This window comes from Prionailurus bengalensis, chromosome C1 (assembly GCF_016509475.1).
Source record: "Prionailurus bengalensis isolate Pbe53 chromosome C1, Fcat_Pben_1.1_paternal_pri, whole genome shotgun sequence".
NCBI classification, from domain to species: domain Eukaryota; kingdom Metazoa; phylum Chordata; class Mammalia; order Carnivora; family Felidae; genus Prionailurus; species Prionailurus bengalensis.
In genome coordinates, this window is record NC_057345.1 from 105,555,085 (window position 1) to 105,571,031 (window position 15,947).

Consider the following 15,947-nt stretch of genomic DNA (forward strand, 5'->3'; position numbering starts at 1 on the left):
CCCATTTTCTTCATATTTTTGACAGTCTAATCTTTCCAACTCCTGGGGCTCCTGGGTGGCTCAGTCGGTTAAGCGTCTGGCTTCAGCTCAGGTCATGATCTCACGGTTGGTGGGTTCAAGCCCCGCATCAGGCTCTGTTCTGACAGCTCAGAGCTGGAGCCTGCTTCAGATTCTGTGTCTCCTTCTCTCCCTGCCTCTCCCCTGCTCGCACTCTCTTTCTCTCTCAAAAATAAATAACACTTCTAAAAAATTAATCTTTCCGACTCCTACCACTTACTCCTTAGCCCCCTACAGCTTAGCTACTACCACTCTGGTGCACCTTCCAGAGTCACTAATTATCTCACAGAATCAGGTATTCTAATGGAGCTTCCATCAAATCAATAGCTAGATCCAGGATCCTTTACAAAGGCTATGTGCTTCCTGCTCCTGTAGCATTTGACACTCTTGATGCTGCCTACTGAAACTCTCCTCCCTTGGGTTCCATGACAGCACACTATCCTAATTCTCTTACCTACCTGGCAGCAACTTCTATATCTCTTAATGGCCCCACCTCTGCCCACTCTAGAATGTGGGTGTGCACTCAGGCTCAGTCCTTGATTCTTTTCTCTGACTACATACTTTCACAAAAAGATTTCATCTTTCATGGCTTTTAATTATTGCCTCAACTTTGAAGACTCCTGAAGCCCTATCTCTAGTCCCAGTATTTCCCACAGAAGACATATTGAACGTCTACATTTCTGCTGAACAGTTCTGTTTACATGTTACTAACACCTAAATATTATTGAAAATTTCCGCATTTTAGAACCAACAGGTATCACTCAAACCCCTCACTTTTTAGACAAGGAAACTTAGGTGGCTTGTACAAGACAACACAGCGTGTGGTACAGAATTCTGAGTTTCCAGTGTGGTGCTTTTTCCAGTGGTCCCCAATCAAAATACTTTCTTTCCTTTGAAGATGTCCTGTTCTGCCTTTTTATACTCGTCTTCTTTTGTAAGTGCTATCTATGCTACCAACATTTCTCTAGATAACTAAACTCAAAACTTGGTGCCAGTCAACATATTCTTTTTTAAAAATATTTTTTTATTTTGAGAGAGAGAGAGTGAAAGTGTGAGTGGGGTAGGGGCAGAGAGAGGGAGAGAGAATCTGACTGCACCCCAACATGGGCTGGGAACCCAACCCTGAGATCATGACCTGAGGCAAAATCAAGAGTCAGACACTTAACCAAATGAGCCACCCAGGTGGCCCATCGTCAAATCTTTTTATTCTGCATTTGGAATGTCTTTTTTTTTTTTAAGTTTATTTATTTATTTTGAGAGAGAGAGCATGCATGCACATGCAGGCACCCAAAGGGGGAGAGGGCAGAGAGGGAGAATCCCAAGCAGGCTTTGGGCTGTCAGCACAGAGCCTGACGCTGGGCTTGAAATTAGGAACCATGAGATAATGACCTGAGCTGAAATCAAGAGTCAGACACTTAACTAACTAAACCACCCAGGCGCCCCTTGGAATGTCTCTTAAAATCTATTTTTTCCTATCCATTTCATTGCCACATCTTTGGCCTAAACTTTAACTATAGCAATAGTCTCTCTTACCTCTAATCCCTTCTCACTGATAACCAGAATACTTTTACAGAACAATGTCTTGAATGTTATATCCTATTTGAATCCTTCAATGGCTCCTCAGTGCTTGGAGAAGAAAGTTCAAAGCCTTTAGTCAAAGCCTTTGTTTCTCCTTCTCCCTTAATTGATCCCTTTGCTCACTTTTTTATTTGTCCTTGAACACTTTAAGACTTTTTAGCTCTAAACTCTAATTCATGCTGTTTACCTTGCCTGGCCTTTTCCTGCTCCTGTTAACTAAACCCTTCCATTCTTTCAGTGACCAACTCAAGTCCTTCTCCCAACAATTCTCTCCAATAAACAATGATATACAGGCTGTCTTTGGCCCTTTACTCCATCAAATGAGATCATGCACTTAAAGTGCCTGTACAAGGTTTGGTATATAGCAGACTTTCAAAAATGTTATGTTCCCTCTTTATTTCAAAAATAATTTTATATTTTATCCCATTTGATTCCCATGACAAATTTTGTGTGATTGAGGACAGATATTAGCACAGATGAGGAAAGAGACTGAGCATTTAAGAGTCGGGGCACCTGGGTGACTCAGTTGGTTAAGCGTCCGACTCTCGATTTTGGGCATGGTCTAATGGTTTCTTGGGTTTGAGCCCTGTGCCAGGCTCTGCACTGACAGTGTGGAGTCTGCTTGGGATTCTCTCTCTCCCTCTTTCTGTGCCCCTCCCCTGCTCACACTGTCTCTGTCTCTCTCAAAATAAATAAGCTTAAAAAAAAAAAGGCGTCAGCAAGGGTCAATCAGATAGCAAATATTTTAGGCTCTGTTCCAACACCCAAGTCTGCCACTGTAACCCAAAGCAGCCATATCTAATATGTAAACTAATGAGCACAACTGTGTTCCAATAAAGCTTTGCTTAACAAAAATAAGTGGAACTGGATTGACCTGTAGGCAATAAATTGGAGACTAATGGTTTAAGTGACAGGACGTGTGAGTACCAGAGTTTGGATAGAAATCAGATCTCTTGACTTCTAAACCAGTGCTTTCCCATCATGTTATCCTGTTGCCTATATAATTTATTTTGCATTTAGTATATGCTGATGTTTTACTATTTAACTTTCACGTCTACCATACTGTGTTCTGGGGGTCCAAGAGGCACTGGAATGGTATCAAAAACATCTAACAAAGAGTAGACATTTAATAAAAGTTTGTTAATAAGCATAGTGATGTTCCAGTCTAGCATTAGTTTGGTACTTTGAACCTGGCTTAGTTTGAGGCTTTTGTTTTTTGTGAGTTCTATTAGCGTAACTGATGAGGATGCAACTGTGTGTGTGCTGGTGCACGCCTGTGCATGTTAGGGGAAGTATGCAAAAAAACCGTATTACACAAGTACCTGCTTGTGTACCTTTCTTCTTTCGAGCCTTTCCCTACTGTTTTCCAGTAGCTCCTAGATCTGAATTTATATGAATAACCGCAAATAGAAATGTAGAAGTAACAGAGACAAATAAAAGCGGTTTCCACAGTGAAGAAGAAATAAAGCAGATGTTTCTACTAGGTCTCCCTAAGAGGCAAAGGGATAGAAGTCGACATAAAAAGAGTCTTCAGTTCAGGGCACTTGGCCGGCTCAGTCCGTGGAACATGTGACTCTTGATCTGGGGGTTGTGGGTTCCAACCCCAAGCTAGGTGTGGAGATTGCTTAAGAACAAAATCTTAAAAAGAAAAGGAGGGGGAGGGGGAGGGGGCTTCGATTCTAAAACCTGCCGCTAAAACCTGCAGGTGTTTCCTTATTTCGTAATTTCACTTTATTTCGTGAAATGCCTGGGCAGATGATTTCATAGGCAACTCGTGGTTTGTTCATTTATTTTCCTTCGTTTTTTTTTTTAATTTTTTTTAACGTTTATTTATTTTTGAGACAGAGAGAGACAGAGCATGAACGGGGGAGGATCAGAGAGAGGGAGACACAGAATCTGAAACAGGATCCAGGCTCTGAGCTGTCAGCACAGAGCCCGACGCGGGGCTCGAACTCACAGACCGCGAGATCATGACCTGAGCCGAAGTCGGCCGCCTAACCGACTGAGCCACCCAGGCGCCCCTATTTTCCTTCGTTTTTAAGCAGATGAGGGGTTTGAAGCTGTTTTTCCCGAAGGGCAGATCTCAAAGAATCTGTGTCCTTTGAGAAAACAGGAAGCGTATTCAGGAAGCTTTGCTTATTTCTCTCATTTTTCTTCCAGAAAAAGAAATCTGGAAATATCTGTTACAGATTTGATAGGATTTAGGGGTACGGAATCGCGCTGACCTCAGACATGGAGGGAGGAGAAGGCGAGGAACCAGTTTTGGGCGGACTTTAAGGCAACGAATATTTTGCTTTGGCCGGTGTGGCGTCCGGAGTGGAGGCGTTGGGAGTCCGGCAGGAGGCGTGAGGGGGCGTGGAGAATCCGTCGACTCAGGCTGGAAGCAATATTGCCATGGTTTCCACACAGGTGTTTCCTTCTACCTCCCCTCCTCACCCCCCCCCCCCCCCCCCGCCTCCAGCTAACTTCTTCGCGCGGCGCAGGAGATTACGTATTTCCGCTTCCGGCCGCGAGCCAGGTTCCTGGAGGCTGGTTCCGGAGGGCGTGGGGTGAGGAACCGGGGCTGGCAGTGGGGAAAGCAGGGCGGGTGTGGCGGGAAGGGAGGCTTGCGCGTGGTTGCCCCTCTTCATAAAGACCGAGAAAGATTCCGTTCCCAGCCCTCAGCCCCAACACTCCTGGGAACGTGAACGATAACGGAGTACGCTGCGGCGCCTCCCCGTCCTCCTGTGCCACGACAACTCCGTGGTGCCCCCCTGCTGCCACCTCTTCCGTAGGCTAGGGTGTGTATTGCCACAGAGAACTAGGCAGGCTTTATAACGATTCACGTATACTCTCTAAGATATGAGGACGTTGCTTTTCCAGATCCTGAGTAAGCCACTCAGAGCGGGCATTCTGTGTTTTTGTTGTTTTAACCTGGTCTCTAATTTCCTCCCCCTTTCAACACTGTCCTTTAGATCCTGCAGAGTGAGGATTTAAACCCCAAGGTGATGGCAAAACATCTGAAGTTCATTGCCAGGACTGTGATGGTACAGGAAGGAAATGTGGAAGGTGCATACAGGACCCTAAACAGGTAACCAGAATCGTGCCTAGACCAGCTGTCTTGGGAAGTGCGGTGGTTATTCTCTCCCTTTTCAGCCCTTTAGTTTTTTTATCTTAAAGATGAAGTTTCTCCCAAAACCTGTCTGAAGTTTGTTTATACACAGCCTGAATTCTCTCCCCAAGACTTAAGGAACCCAAAGGGAAAACCAAGTTATAACGTGGTTGGGAAGCAGGAATGTAGTGCATGATAAATAGAAAGCCGAGAGAGGGATTGGCAGAGGACAAGGCTAATGGAAAGATAAATTCAGATTTGGGATCTTGGAGAAGCAAGCAAGAGATGTAAAAGTATAACAGGTTTAGAGGAAGGTTACAGCATAAGCAAAAACATACAAGTGGAAATGAACTGGGTGTAGAGGAGCTGTATTGATTGGTTCTGAATGCTACATCACGAGATTTAGAATGGCTGTAATAAAGAATGTCTTACTATCATACTTAGGCCAATAGTTCTTTAGTCTTACCTTGCCACTGGTTGTAAGTCTTTTGATTTTCTGGCTTGCTTCATCATTTTCTCTCCCCAGTGTAAAACAGTTTGGAGAAACAAATGCTTGTTGAGTTGAATTATCAAAGAATTGTATGGGGGAGCCTGGGTGGCTCAGTCAATTAGGGATCTGACTCTTGGTTTCGGCTCAGGTCATGATCTCACGGTTTATGGGTTTGAGCCCCAAGTCAGGCTCCTAACTGACAGTGTGAAGCCTGCTTGGGATTCTCTCTCACCCACCCCCTGCCCTTCCCCTGCTCACACACTCTCAAAATAAACAAATCAACTTAAAAACTAAGTAAATCAAGTAAGTTAAGAATTGTAGGAAAGAGATATTAAGAGATTATATGAGTTGGGCTTCCACCTTAAAGCCAATAAGGTGGTAGCTTTATTTCACAAGTAAGGGAAGCTTAGGACATTTAAATTACGTTTCTTGAATCACACAATTACTGAATGGAAGAGAGGAGTGCAAAACACACCTTTCGAGTGCGGTGCTCATTGCTTTATGTCACTAGATTGTTTACTACTTCCTCTGGAAAAATAAACACCTGTTGTATTAATTTTCGAGTTAAGAATCTTTATTTGATTGGGTTTATTAGTGGGGTTCTTGGGGACTGAGAGGGTAAATGAAAGATGATCTAGTTCTTAGAGTTTTAGGTGTGGGTGGTTGGATGGCAGAAGACCATAATAAATGAGGACCAAGATGCTGTCAGAAGCTGTGTAATCAAGAAGTTGCAGGCTTAAGATGGATTGTGTGTCTTTTAAAAGGATCTGGTCTTAGGTCTCAGCCCCATTACTTCATTCTGTGTTTGTGCATACCAATCCTGTCCTTGGGTGGAAGCTGTTTCCTAAAGATATTCCATTAAGTACTGGATAGTAAGATACACTATATTATTTTTTTCTGTGGCTGCTCATTCCCAGCTCTTTCCTATTTCAGACCCAGTGGCATGTCTGTGAGAGGGTTGAGATGTCTAATGACCATATATATAGACCTTACATATCTCTGCCTTTATATTAGAAGCACAAAATAAATGTCTTTACAGACTCAGTAGTGAATTAGCTAGTGAGATGAAATGCTGAATTTGGGAAGAGTCTTACAGATTCCTTCACCCTTTTTCTGACCTTTCTCTGTAAGTCTTTAATTTATTTTGGTAGATTTAGTTGGGTGTGTTAGCCAGGGTGATTGAGATGTTTGTATTATTGAAGGATGTCAAAGGGCAGCTGTTATTTGATGATGAAACAAATTTCCAAAGGCTCAGCTTTAGCTCTCCTAACCTCCCCTGTTCCTAAAGTGCAAATAACACAAAAGCAAAAATTTGATTTTTTTAAAGAAATTAGCTGCTTTGGGGCTGTCTGGGTGGCTCAGTCAGTTAAGCCTCCAACTCTTGATGATTGAGCCCCGCCTTGGGCTCTGTGGTGACAGCACCCTGTCACCTCCCTGCTTACTCTCATACATACTCTCTCTCTTAAAATAAATACATAAAACATAGGTAGGCATTATGTGTTTGCTATTATAATTGGAAGTCATTGTAAGGAAATTTTTACCCTTTTGGTTTTGCTTTTTGGTGATTTGTTTATTTATTTTGAATGATTGAGAGTTTGCTTTAGGAATCTGTTTTCACATCCCTGTTTCCCTTTTTTTTTTCCTCTCTCCCTTTTTTAAAAAATATTTACTTGAGAAGGAGAGAGAGAGGGAGACATAGTATGAGTAGGCGAGGGGCAGAGAGAGGAAGACACAGAATCTGAAGCAGGCTCCAGTGTCTGAGCTGTCAGCACAGAGCCTGATGTGGGGCTCGAGCTATGAACCATGAGATCATGATCTGAGCTAAAGCCCAGCGCTTAACCCACTGAGCCACCCAGGCACCCCTCCCCATATTTCTTTTAAGATTCTCTTTTTGTAGGTGAATGGCAGTTCACACATACTTTTTTCCTGGGTGGAAGGTGCCAGGTTGGGGACACGTATTACAGTAGTGATTTTGTTTTTAAGGAATGTGTATATTTTTTAATGTTTATTTTTGAGAGAGAGAATGTGAGTAGGGGAGGGGCAGAGAGAGGAAAGACAGAAGATCCAAAGCGGGCTCCACATTGACAACAGTGAGCCTGATATGATGCTCGAACTCATGAACTGTGAGATCATGACCTGATCCAAAGTTGGAGGCTTCACCAGCTGAGTCACCCAGGCACCCCTACACTAGTGATTTTTATAGTCGTTGGGGAAGATACTTATTTTGTAAATTTGCATTCAGTCTTTGGGAAGCTACATTTCTATTCCTTTTAATCTTGGGGTGTTATATATATGCCATAAATTGTATTTTAGCTTTGGGGAAAAAATGAACAAATATTTTGCTCTTAGAACAATTTTCTAGGCAAGGACTTTAAACATGAAAATGTGAGCCAGCTGGTTCTGGAGTATCCCAGTCTTCCTGTCAAACAGTATTTTTTGATGTAATTTTCTTTATTTTTCTCTGCTTTTTCCTAATCTCTCTGGCCACCTTTTCTGTATATCTGTCTTACATCCCAGGCTTCTCCTTATCTCTCAGCTTTCTGATGTTTCATAGTTTAAAAATTAGTCTCATGTTCTGTGGTCTAATTACAGCAGTAGGTAGGAAACCAAATGAAATGAGAGGGAGGTGGTTAAAACTTTGGCGTGTTTGGAGCACAAAGGTGGTTTTACAAAGGAAACGGCCTATGTGTCTGCCCAGTGAGACCGCCACAAAATGCTTGTTATATAATCAAGTGCCCTGGGATGAGGAGATGGAAAGTGGGGGTTGCTAGGAAGCCCTGCATGATTGGCTGGCCCCCAATGAAGGAAAAGCAAGCACACTGGAAGTATGCCCAGTTGACCCCTTTTATTCCTGGTAGGCCAGCTTCTGGGCCCATTGGGTCCTTGTGCATACATGTTACCCTGCCATAGGCTGGCTACACTGACATGTGAGTTTGCCACACCCAACTTCCCCAGCCCAGGCAGCTCAGCTACTTTTACATAATCTGATGAATTCCACTAAAATTGGCAGTTGATTTCTCCTTCAGTGTTAGTTTGCCAGGTGCCTGAACTCTAGCTGATCTGTTCACTCTAAAGCTTTTGATCTGCTAGTCCTTGAGCTACATTTGGAAGCAGAAGTAACACCCTCATTAGTAACACCCTTTCTATTTACTTCATGAGTTCTTTTTATTTATTTATTTTATTTTATTTATTTTTATTTTTTATTTATTTTTGATAGAGACAGAGCACAAGTCGGAGAGGGGTAGAGAGAGAAGGAGACACAGAATCTGAAGCAGGCTTCAGGCTCTGAGCTCTCAGCACAGAGCCCAATGCAGGGCTTGAACTCATGAATTGTCATGACTTGAGTCAAAGTTGGACGTTCAACTGACTGAGCCACCCAGGTGCCCCTCTATTTACTTCATGAGTTCTACAAAACTCTTCCTGCATCCTTTTTTATTAAAAATGAGTTGAGATGCCTGGGTGGCTCAGTTGGTTAGGCATCCAACTTCAGCTCAGGTCATGATCTCGTGATTTGTGGGTTCAAGCCCCGTGTTGGGCTCTGTGCTGACAGCTCAGAGCCTGGAGCCTGCTTCAGATTCTGTGTCTCCCTCTCTCAGTCCCTTCCATGCTCATACTCTGTCTCTCTCAAAAATAAACATTAAAAAATATTTTTAAAAAATGAGTAGATGCCTCTACTGTAGGGACTCTGGAGCTTTGGAAGGTAATCTGTGCTTTTTTTTTTTTTTTAATTTTTTTTTTAACGTTTACTTTTTATTTTTGAGACAGAGAGAGACAGAGCATGAACAGGGGAGGGTCAGAGAGAGAGGGAGACACAGAATCTGAAACAGGCTCCAGGCTCTGAGCTGTCAGCACAGAGCCTGACGCAGGGCTCGAACTCACGGACCGCGAGATCATGACCTGAACCGAAGTCGGACGCTTAACTGACTGAGCCACCCAGGCGCCCCAATCTGTGCTTTTTTAAGATAACTAGAAACGTCAGGGTAAGGGTTAGAGTAGTTAGAACCATCCAGGGAATACTGTTTGGCAATGGTGTTATCATTTTGTTGGGGACTACGATCTTTTCATCCTTTCCCTTCCTCCACTCTTAGATCCTTCTGTTACTTTTTTCTTATCTTGCTTTTTTGCCTGAGCATACAGGCATTTACTTGGAAAGGTGATCACTTCTGTTTCAAACCCTTGGAAACTCCAGTAGGTTACCTGAGTATGTGTCTAAACTCCCTCCTCCTTTTGCAGATTTCTTTCCTCCTCCTTTTAAACTGTCTTTTTCATTCCAATAGGATTTTCTTCCTAGTAAAGTCATATCCGGGGTCCCTGATTTTTTTAATCGTTTCTCCTCAAACACAGTCTCTGTGTCCTTTTTATAATTTATATCCAATCTTTTTATTTTCCCAGAGACTTTTTTCTGTTGTTTCTCTAATGTACTAGACTAGTCCAAAAAGTGGCCTTCATCAGACAGCAGTAAACAAGATCCGGATGGATGTCTGGGTCATCCCTTTCCCTCAGTGTGCCGTGTCTTCTTGGCTTCCGTTTTTTTACTCTGAGGAGCCCAGCCCAGCCCTTTCCTTCCTCAGGGTCTCCTTTGCCCATAGGCCCCACAATAATTTGTCTTCTGAACCTTGGTGGTTTTTGTTTGAGAAGCAGAATGCTACTATAGAACACTGCACTTAAGATCTAGATTCTATTTCTAGCTCCATTTTGTGACCTTGGGCAGGTCAGTCTCTCTGGACTTCCGTTTCCTGAAGATGACATTATCTGCTTAATTTTATAGGATTGTATTAGGATCATGGATGTGAAAATGCTGTCTAAACTCTCATGTTACATCTTAGGAAAGGTAATATTATTGAGGCTTTCTGAGCTATTATAAAGGTGCTTAATCCCTTGAGCTACGGACATTTGTCAGTCACCTAGAGGATTCTTTTTTTTTTTTAAGTTTATTCTGAGAGAGCGCGAGAGAACACGCACAGGTGTGGGGCACAGGCAGAGAGAGGGGGAGAGAGAATCCCAAGCAGTCTTTGCATTCTCAGCACCGAGTCCCACGTAGGGCTCAAATTCAACGAACCGTGAGATCGTGACTGAGCTGAAATCAAGAGTTAGACTTTTTTTTTTTTTAATTTTTTTTTCAACGTTTATTTATTTTTGGGACAGAGAGAGACAGAGCATGAACGGGCGAGGGGCAGAGAGAGAGGGAGACACAGAATCGGAAACAGGCTCCAGGCTCTGAGCCATGAGCCCAGAGCCTGACGCGGGGCTCGAACTCCCGGACCGCGAGATCGTGACCTGACTGAAGTCGGACGCTTAACCGACTGAGCCACCCAGGCGCCCCAAGAGTTAGACATTTAACTGACTGAGCCACCCAGGCTCCTCTAGAGGATTCATTTTTATCATACATTTACTGATAATACACTCTTTGCTAAGCATTGTGTTAAATACAAAAATGTGTAAATTCATTTTAAAAAATGAATAAATTCATTTGCAAAAATAAATAAATACAAAAATAAATAATCTCTAACATTAGAAAGCACAAACTCCAATAAGGGAGATTTTAAAAATTAAAAAGAAAATGGGCGCCTAGTGGCTCAGTTGGTTAAGCGTCTGACTTCGGCTCGGGTCACAATCTCACAGTTCGTGAATTCGAGCCCCATGTCGGGCTCTGCACTGTCAGTGTGGATTCTGTCTCCCTCTCTCTCTGCCCCTCCCCCTTCTCGCACTCTGTCTCTGTCAAAAATAAATAAATAAACCTTTTTTTTTTTTTTTTTTTTTTTTTAAGTTAAAAGGGGCACCTGGGTAGGTCAGTTGGTTAAGCATCCGACTTAAGCTCAGGTCGTAATCTCACAGCTTGTGAGTTTGAGCCCCGCATTGGGCTGTGTGCTGACAGCCTGCAGCCTGGTTCAGATTCTGTGTCTCCCTCTCTCTCTCTGCCCCTCCCCTGCTCATGATCTGTATCTCTCTCTCTCTCTCTCAAAAATAAACATTAATTTTTTAATTTTATTTATTTATTTATTTTTGTTAAAAAGACAGGGTGCTTGGCTGGCTCAGTTGGAGGAGCATGTGACTCTCGATCTCAGGGCTGTGAGTTCAAACCCCACATTGGGTGTAGAGATTACTTGATAACAAATTTTTTTAAAAACTTACAAAATAAGTAAAAATTGAAAAGATAGAACATGGTTAAATATGATATTGTCTGATCAGTGCTTTATAAGAGGCATTAACTGTGCTATGGCATTGGTTTTCCCTAGACCATTAGCAGCAACATCACCTGGGAACTTACTAGAAATGCAAATTCTTGGGCCCTACCCTAGACCTATGGAGTCAGAAACTAAAGGTGACACAGCAATTTGTTTAAGTGTTCCATGTGATTGCTGCATGCTAAAGTTTGAGGACCACTGTGCTTTGGGAACGGAGGGAAGAAGTGATCACACTCTACTGTAATTCTTGTATAATTGTCCTCTCTACTATACAGCAGGGGGAGGGAACCATATTTAGGTTTGTTTTCTACAGCATTTAACACAATATCTGGTACCGATTTGGGATTCCATGAAAACTTAATTGATTAAATGACCAGTTAGATGCTTATTTCTGGAGTCCAGACACAAGATGATAAGGACAATAATTAGAGCTGTGGCCACAGGAAAGGAGAGAAGAGATCTAAGAACTATTTCAGGTTATAGAATTCATAGGATATGGTAACTGTGGATGTAGAAGTAAAAAAAAAAAAGGCCTAGTCCAGGAACACACAGATTTTTAACTTGAGTAACTGGTGATGTCATTAACACTATAGATTTTAGAAGACAGTAACTTTGGTCTGTGTAGGTTTTGAGGCAATTGGAAATAACAGTCTAGCTCTAAGGTGAGTTTGGGACTAGAGTTAAAGAGTCAACCGTGTCTGCATCAGTTCTCAGTTGAGGCTGAGAATCACCTGGCAGTATTTCAGAACATTTCCAGTGCATAACCCCACTCTAGACCAATTAAATCAGAATCTCTAGGGGCACCTGGGTGGCTCAGTCATTTAAGCATCTGACCCTTGGTTTCGGCTCAGGTCATGATCTCATGGTTTGTGAGTTCAAGCCCCACATCGGGCTCTGTGCTGACAGTGCAGAGCCTGCTTGGGATTCTCTCTCTCCCTCTCTCTCTGCCCCTCCCCCGCTCGCTTTCTCTGTCTCTCAAAATAAATAAAAATTTAAAAAAAAAAATCTCTGAGGAATGGTGCCCAGGAATCAGTACTTTTTAAAAAACCTTCTAGAGGATGACTCCACTGTGCATTGGGGCTCACTGGTAAAGGTTAAGGAAGTCATGAAGAACCAGAAAGACAGAGGTTTTCAGTCAGAATCTGGAGGGATGCCAACATTTAAGAGTAAATTGAGGAAGAAAGGCAGCAAGGATATGGAGTCTTTTGGTCTTTGGTGCCCTACTTCTCCATTGTAAGATTCTAGTGTTGGATCCACATGATTTTTGGGCATAACTATGTTTCCAGTAGAACCTGAATTATCTGCTTCTCCGGTTTCTGGGAATTTGCAGCAATTCCCTTGCCTCACATTTCCCTATCACTAACAAACTGATCTATACAAATAAGATTTTCTAGTAGCCTATAAATCATTCTTTTTTTTTTTATTTTTTTTAATGTTTATTTATTTTTGAGAGAGAGGGAGACAAAGTGTGAACAGGGGAGGAGCAGAGAAAGGGAGACACAGAATCCGAAGCAGTCTCTGAGCTGTCAGCACAGAGCCTGATGTGGGGCTCAAACTCACAAACTGAGATCATGACCTGAGCCAAAGTCGGACGCTCAACCAACAGGCACCCAGGCGCCCTAAATCATTCTTAATATGAAACAACAGGAGCCTGGGAGAGGATCCCATAGGACACTGGTTCCCAAGTCTGTTCACATTTGTAATTTACCCAAAGCTCACATCTTTTCAAGTTCATGTTCAATGTATTATTGTTATCTTGGGCTTTGTGGTATAACATAGCAGCAAAAAATAGGGTTTCCTGCTGGGCAGAAGTAGCTGGTGGTTTCTCTTATTTTGATTTCCTTTTTCCTCTATCCCCCTTCTTCCACTTAACCTCCTTATCTCCAATTGTGTTTGTGACTGACTTTTTACCTGTAGTAAAAGGCCAGGGTGAGCAGGAAGGGGGCCATGTAAACAATGCCAGGAATGGAGGGCAGCAGCAGATGTCTCCAGACCTCCTGAGGACCAACTGGGGATGGGTTGAGAGGGAGCAACAAATTACAGATTGGAGCCACAGCTCTCAGGAGCCTGGGGATGGGTAGCTTATAGAAGCCTGATGTCTTTGTGGGAGAACAAAGAGGTGAGTTTGAGTTAGATATGTTTTACAACGTTTATTTATTTTTGGGACAGAGAGAGACAGAGCATGAACAGGGGAGGGGCAGAGAGAGAGGGAGACACAGAATCGGAAACAGGCTCCAGGCTCTGAGCCATGAGCCCAGAGCCCGACGCGGGGCTCGAACTCACGGACCGCGAGATCGTGACCTGGCTGAAGTCGGACGCTTAACCGACTGCGCCACCCAGGCGCCCCGAGTTAGATATGTTTTAAATCCAACAAGAGGAGCTGCATTGCAAGGAATTGGGTGGGCAGGAGAAAACAGATGGAGCTCAATTTTATGGACCCTTAACGATTAATAAAACATAGTTTCTGCCTTCAGAGGCTGTCAGTCTAATGAGGGAGATGTCTGTATAAATAATAAAACGGCAGAATGAAATAACTGCTAAATAGGTATACAATAAAATAAATGATATTCCTTAAAAAGATGAGAAACCTTTTTGGAGAGGTGGCATGTAGGTTTGGCATGAAAAAGATGAGGGAAAATTTCACTCAGAAGGTTGGCAACTGGGGGTGCCTGGGTGGCTCAGTCAGTTAAGCATCTGACTTGGACTCAGGTCATGATCTCACAGTCTGTGGGCTCAAGCCCCGCGTCAGACTCTGTGCCGACAGCTTGGCGCCTGGAGCCTGTTTCACATTCTGTGTCTGTCTCTCTCTCTGCCCCTCCCCTACTTGTGCTCACTTTTCTCTTTCTCTCTATCAAAAATAAACATTGAAAGAAAGATTTAAGAAGGTTGGCAACTGGAAGTAGCGGTGGCATTCTAGGCTGAGAAAGCAGCTTGAGTAAAGACTTGGTATCAGCGTATTCAGGGAGTAGTCTGTAAAGTAGTGTGGTTAGAGCATGTGTACGTGGAAAATGATGGGTGAAGCTGTTATTTAATGTTGCCATTTGTATCATTAGTGTATCATTGAGCCTCTTCTTTCCCCAAGTAGGCCCAGGGATATCTCAGGCCTCCAGACTTCAGCTGTATCAATCAGTTAATGCGATGGGATGGCTTTTGCAACTAAGGAACATGTAGGAATCACCCCCTGGTGATTTATTTTTTCCTACTACAAATGACTTATTCCATCTGAAGATTCTGAAATGATCCCTTGGTTGAAAATCACTGCCATAGAGAGCCACTCCTTTTTTTTTTTTTTTTTTTTTTTTGAGTTAATTTATTTTGAAAGAGAGAATGTGAGCGAGGAAGGGTCAGACAAGGAGAAAGAGAGAATCCCAAGCAAGGCTCTGCACTGTTAGCCCGCAGCAGGGTTTATTTATTTATTTATTTTAATTTTTTTTAACCTTTATTTATTTTTGAGACAGAGAGAGACAGAGCATGAATGGGAGAGGGGCAGAGAGAGAGGGAGACACAGAATCGGAAGCAGGCTCCAGGCTCTGAGCCATCAGCCCAGAGCCCAACGCGGGGCTCGAATTCACGGACCGCGAGATTGTGACCTGGCTGAAGTCGGACGCTTAACCGACTGAGCCACCCAGGCGCCCCGACACAGCAGGGTTTAAACTCACAAACCGTGAGGTCATGACCTGACCCGAAACCAGGAGTCTGATGCTTAACTCACTGAGCTACCCAGGCACTGTTCTTACAGGATTCTGTCACATCCCTTAGGTGTGCTGTGGTAGAAAAAAGATTGAAAACATAACCTTGACCATAAACTTCCCAAGAGCAAGGACTATGTAATTACTTTTTTATATCCCACAAATTCCTGTTTGGGGCCTCTGTAAGTAGGCAGTTAATGCTATATAACCACCATTTCACATAATTTTTATAGACACCAGTTGTTTGGCCAGTTGGCTTCTGGCCATATGTGAAATTAAGAAAGAATGAGCCCAAGTTTCTAACTTTACTGCCTGCCCTTACACAGAATTCTCACCATGGATGGGCTCATTGAGGACATTAAGCGACGGCGGTACTATGAAAAGCCTTGTCGCCGACGACAGAGGGAAAGCTATGAAACCTGCCGGCGGATCTACAACATGGAAATGGCTCGCAAGATCAACTTCTTGATGCGAAAGAATCGGGCAGACCCATGGCAAGGCTGCTGAGGCCTGTGGATTGTAGGCCCAGTATGAAAATCCCTCTCCAGCTGTCTCCTTCCTATCTCAAACCTCATTTTTTCTCCCCTTTTTTATAATAATAAACTCAATCACATATATGCAAGAAGGCCTGCATATATAGAAGTAATCCCGTAGTTACCAATGGACCTTCTCTTTTATTAAGTGAAAGAGAAACTGAGTCAAAAAGTAGTCTAGGAATAGAATGGTTATTACCAAGGGCTAGTGGGGGGTGGGGAATTACTGTTTAATGGGTACAGAGTTTCAGATGGGGATGGTGAAAAAGTTCCAGAGACAGATGTTGGTGATACACAACAATGTGAATATACTTAATGCACTTA

At 43.1% G+C, this 15,947-nt stretch overlaps 1 protein-coding gene across 2 annotated transcripts; it reads left to right on the top strand.

Moving 5' to 3' along the window:
- The first annotated feature begins 4,090 nt into the window (after positions 1–4,090).
- MRPS21 (mitochondrial ribosomal protein S21) lies at positions 4,091–15,712 on the top strand. 2 transcript variants are annotated; one of them, XM_043576137.1, is made up of 3 exons: positions 4,091–4,184; positions 4,590–4,705; positions 15,417–15,712. In XM_043576137.1, exons 2-3 carry the CDS (start codon positions 4,623–4,625, stop codon positions 15,595–15,597), a joined length of 264 nt encoding a protein of 87 aa, XP_043432072.1. In that variant the 5' UTR covers positions 4,091–4,184; positions 4,590–4,622; the 3' UTR covers positions 15,598–15,712. The 2 variants fall into 2 exon arrangements, with proteins under 2 accessions (XP_043432072.1, XP_043432073.1); XM_043576138.1 differs by lacking the exon at positions 4,091–4,184 and adding an exon at positions 4,222–4,415.
- The last annotated feature ends 235 nt before the right edge of the window (positions 15,713–15,947 follow it).

What these genes read in the sequence shown, in the direction of transcription:
- MRPS21 (XM_043576137.1), top strand. Translation starts at nt 4,623, where the DNA reads ATGGCAAAACATCTGAAGTTCATTGCCAGGACTGTGATGGTACAGGAA. An exon ending in GCATACAGGACCCTAAACAG is followed by an intron (nt 4,706 to 15,416) that starts GTAACCAGAATC and finishes GCCCTTACACAG; the next exon opens with AATTCTCACCATGGATGGGC.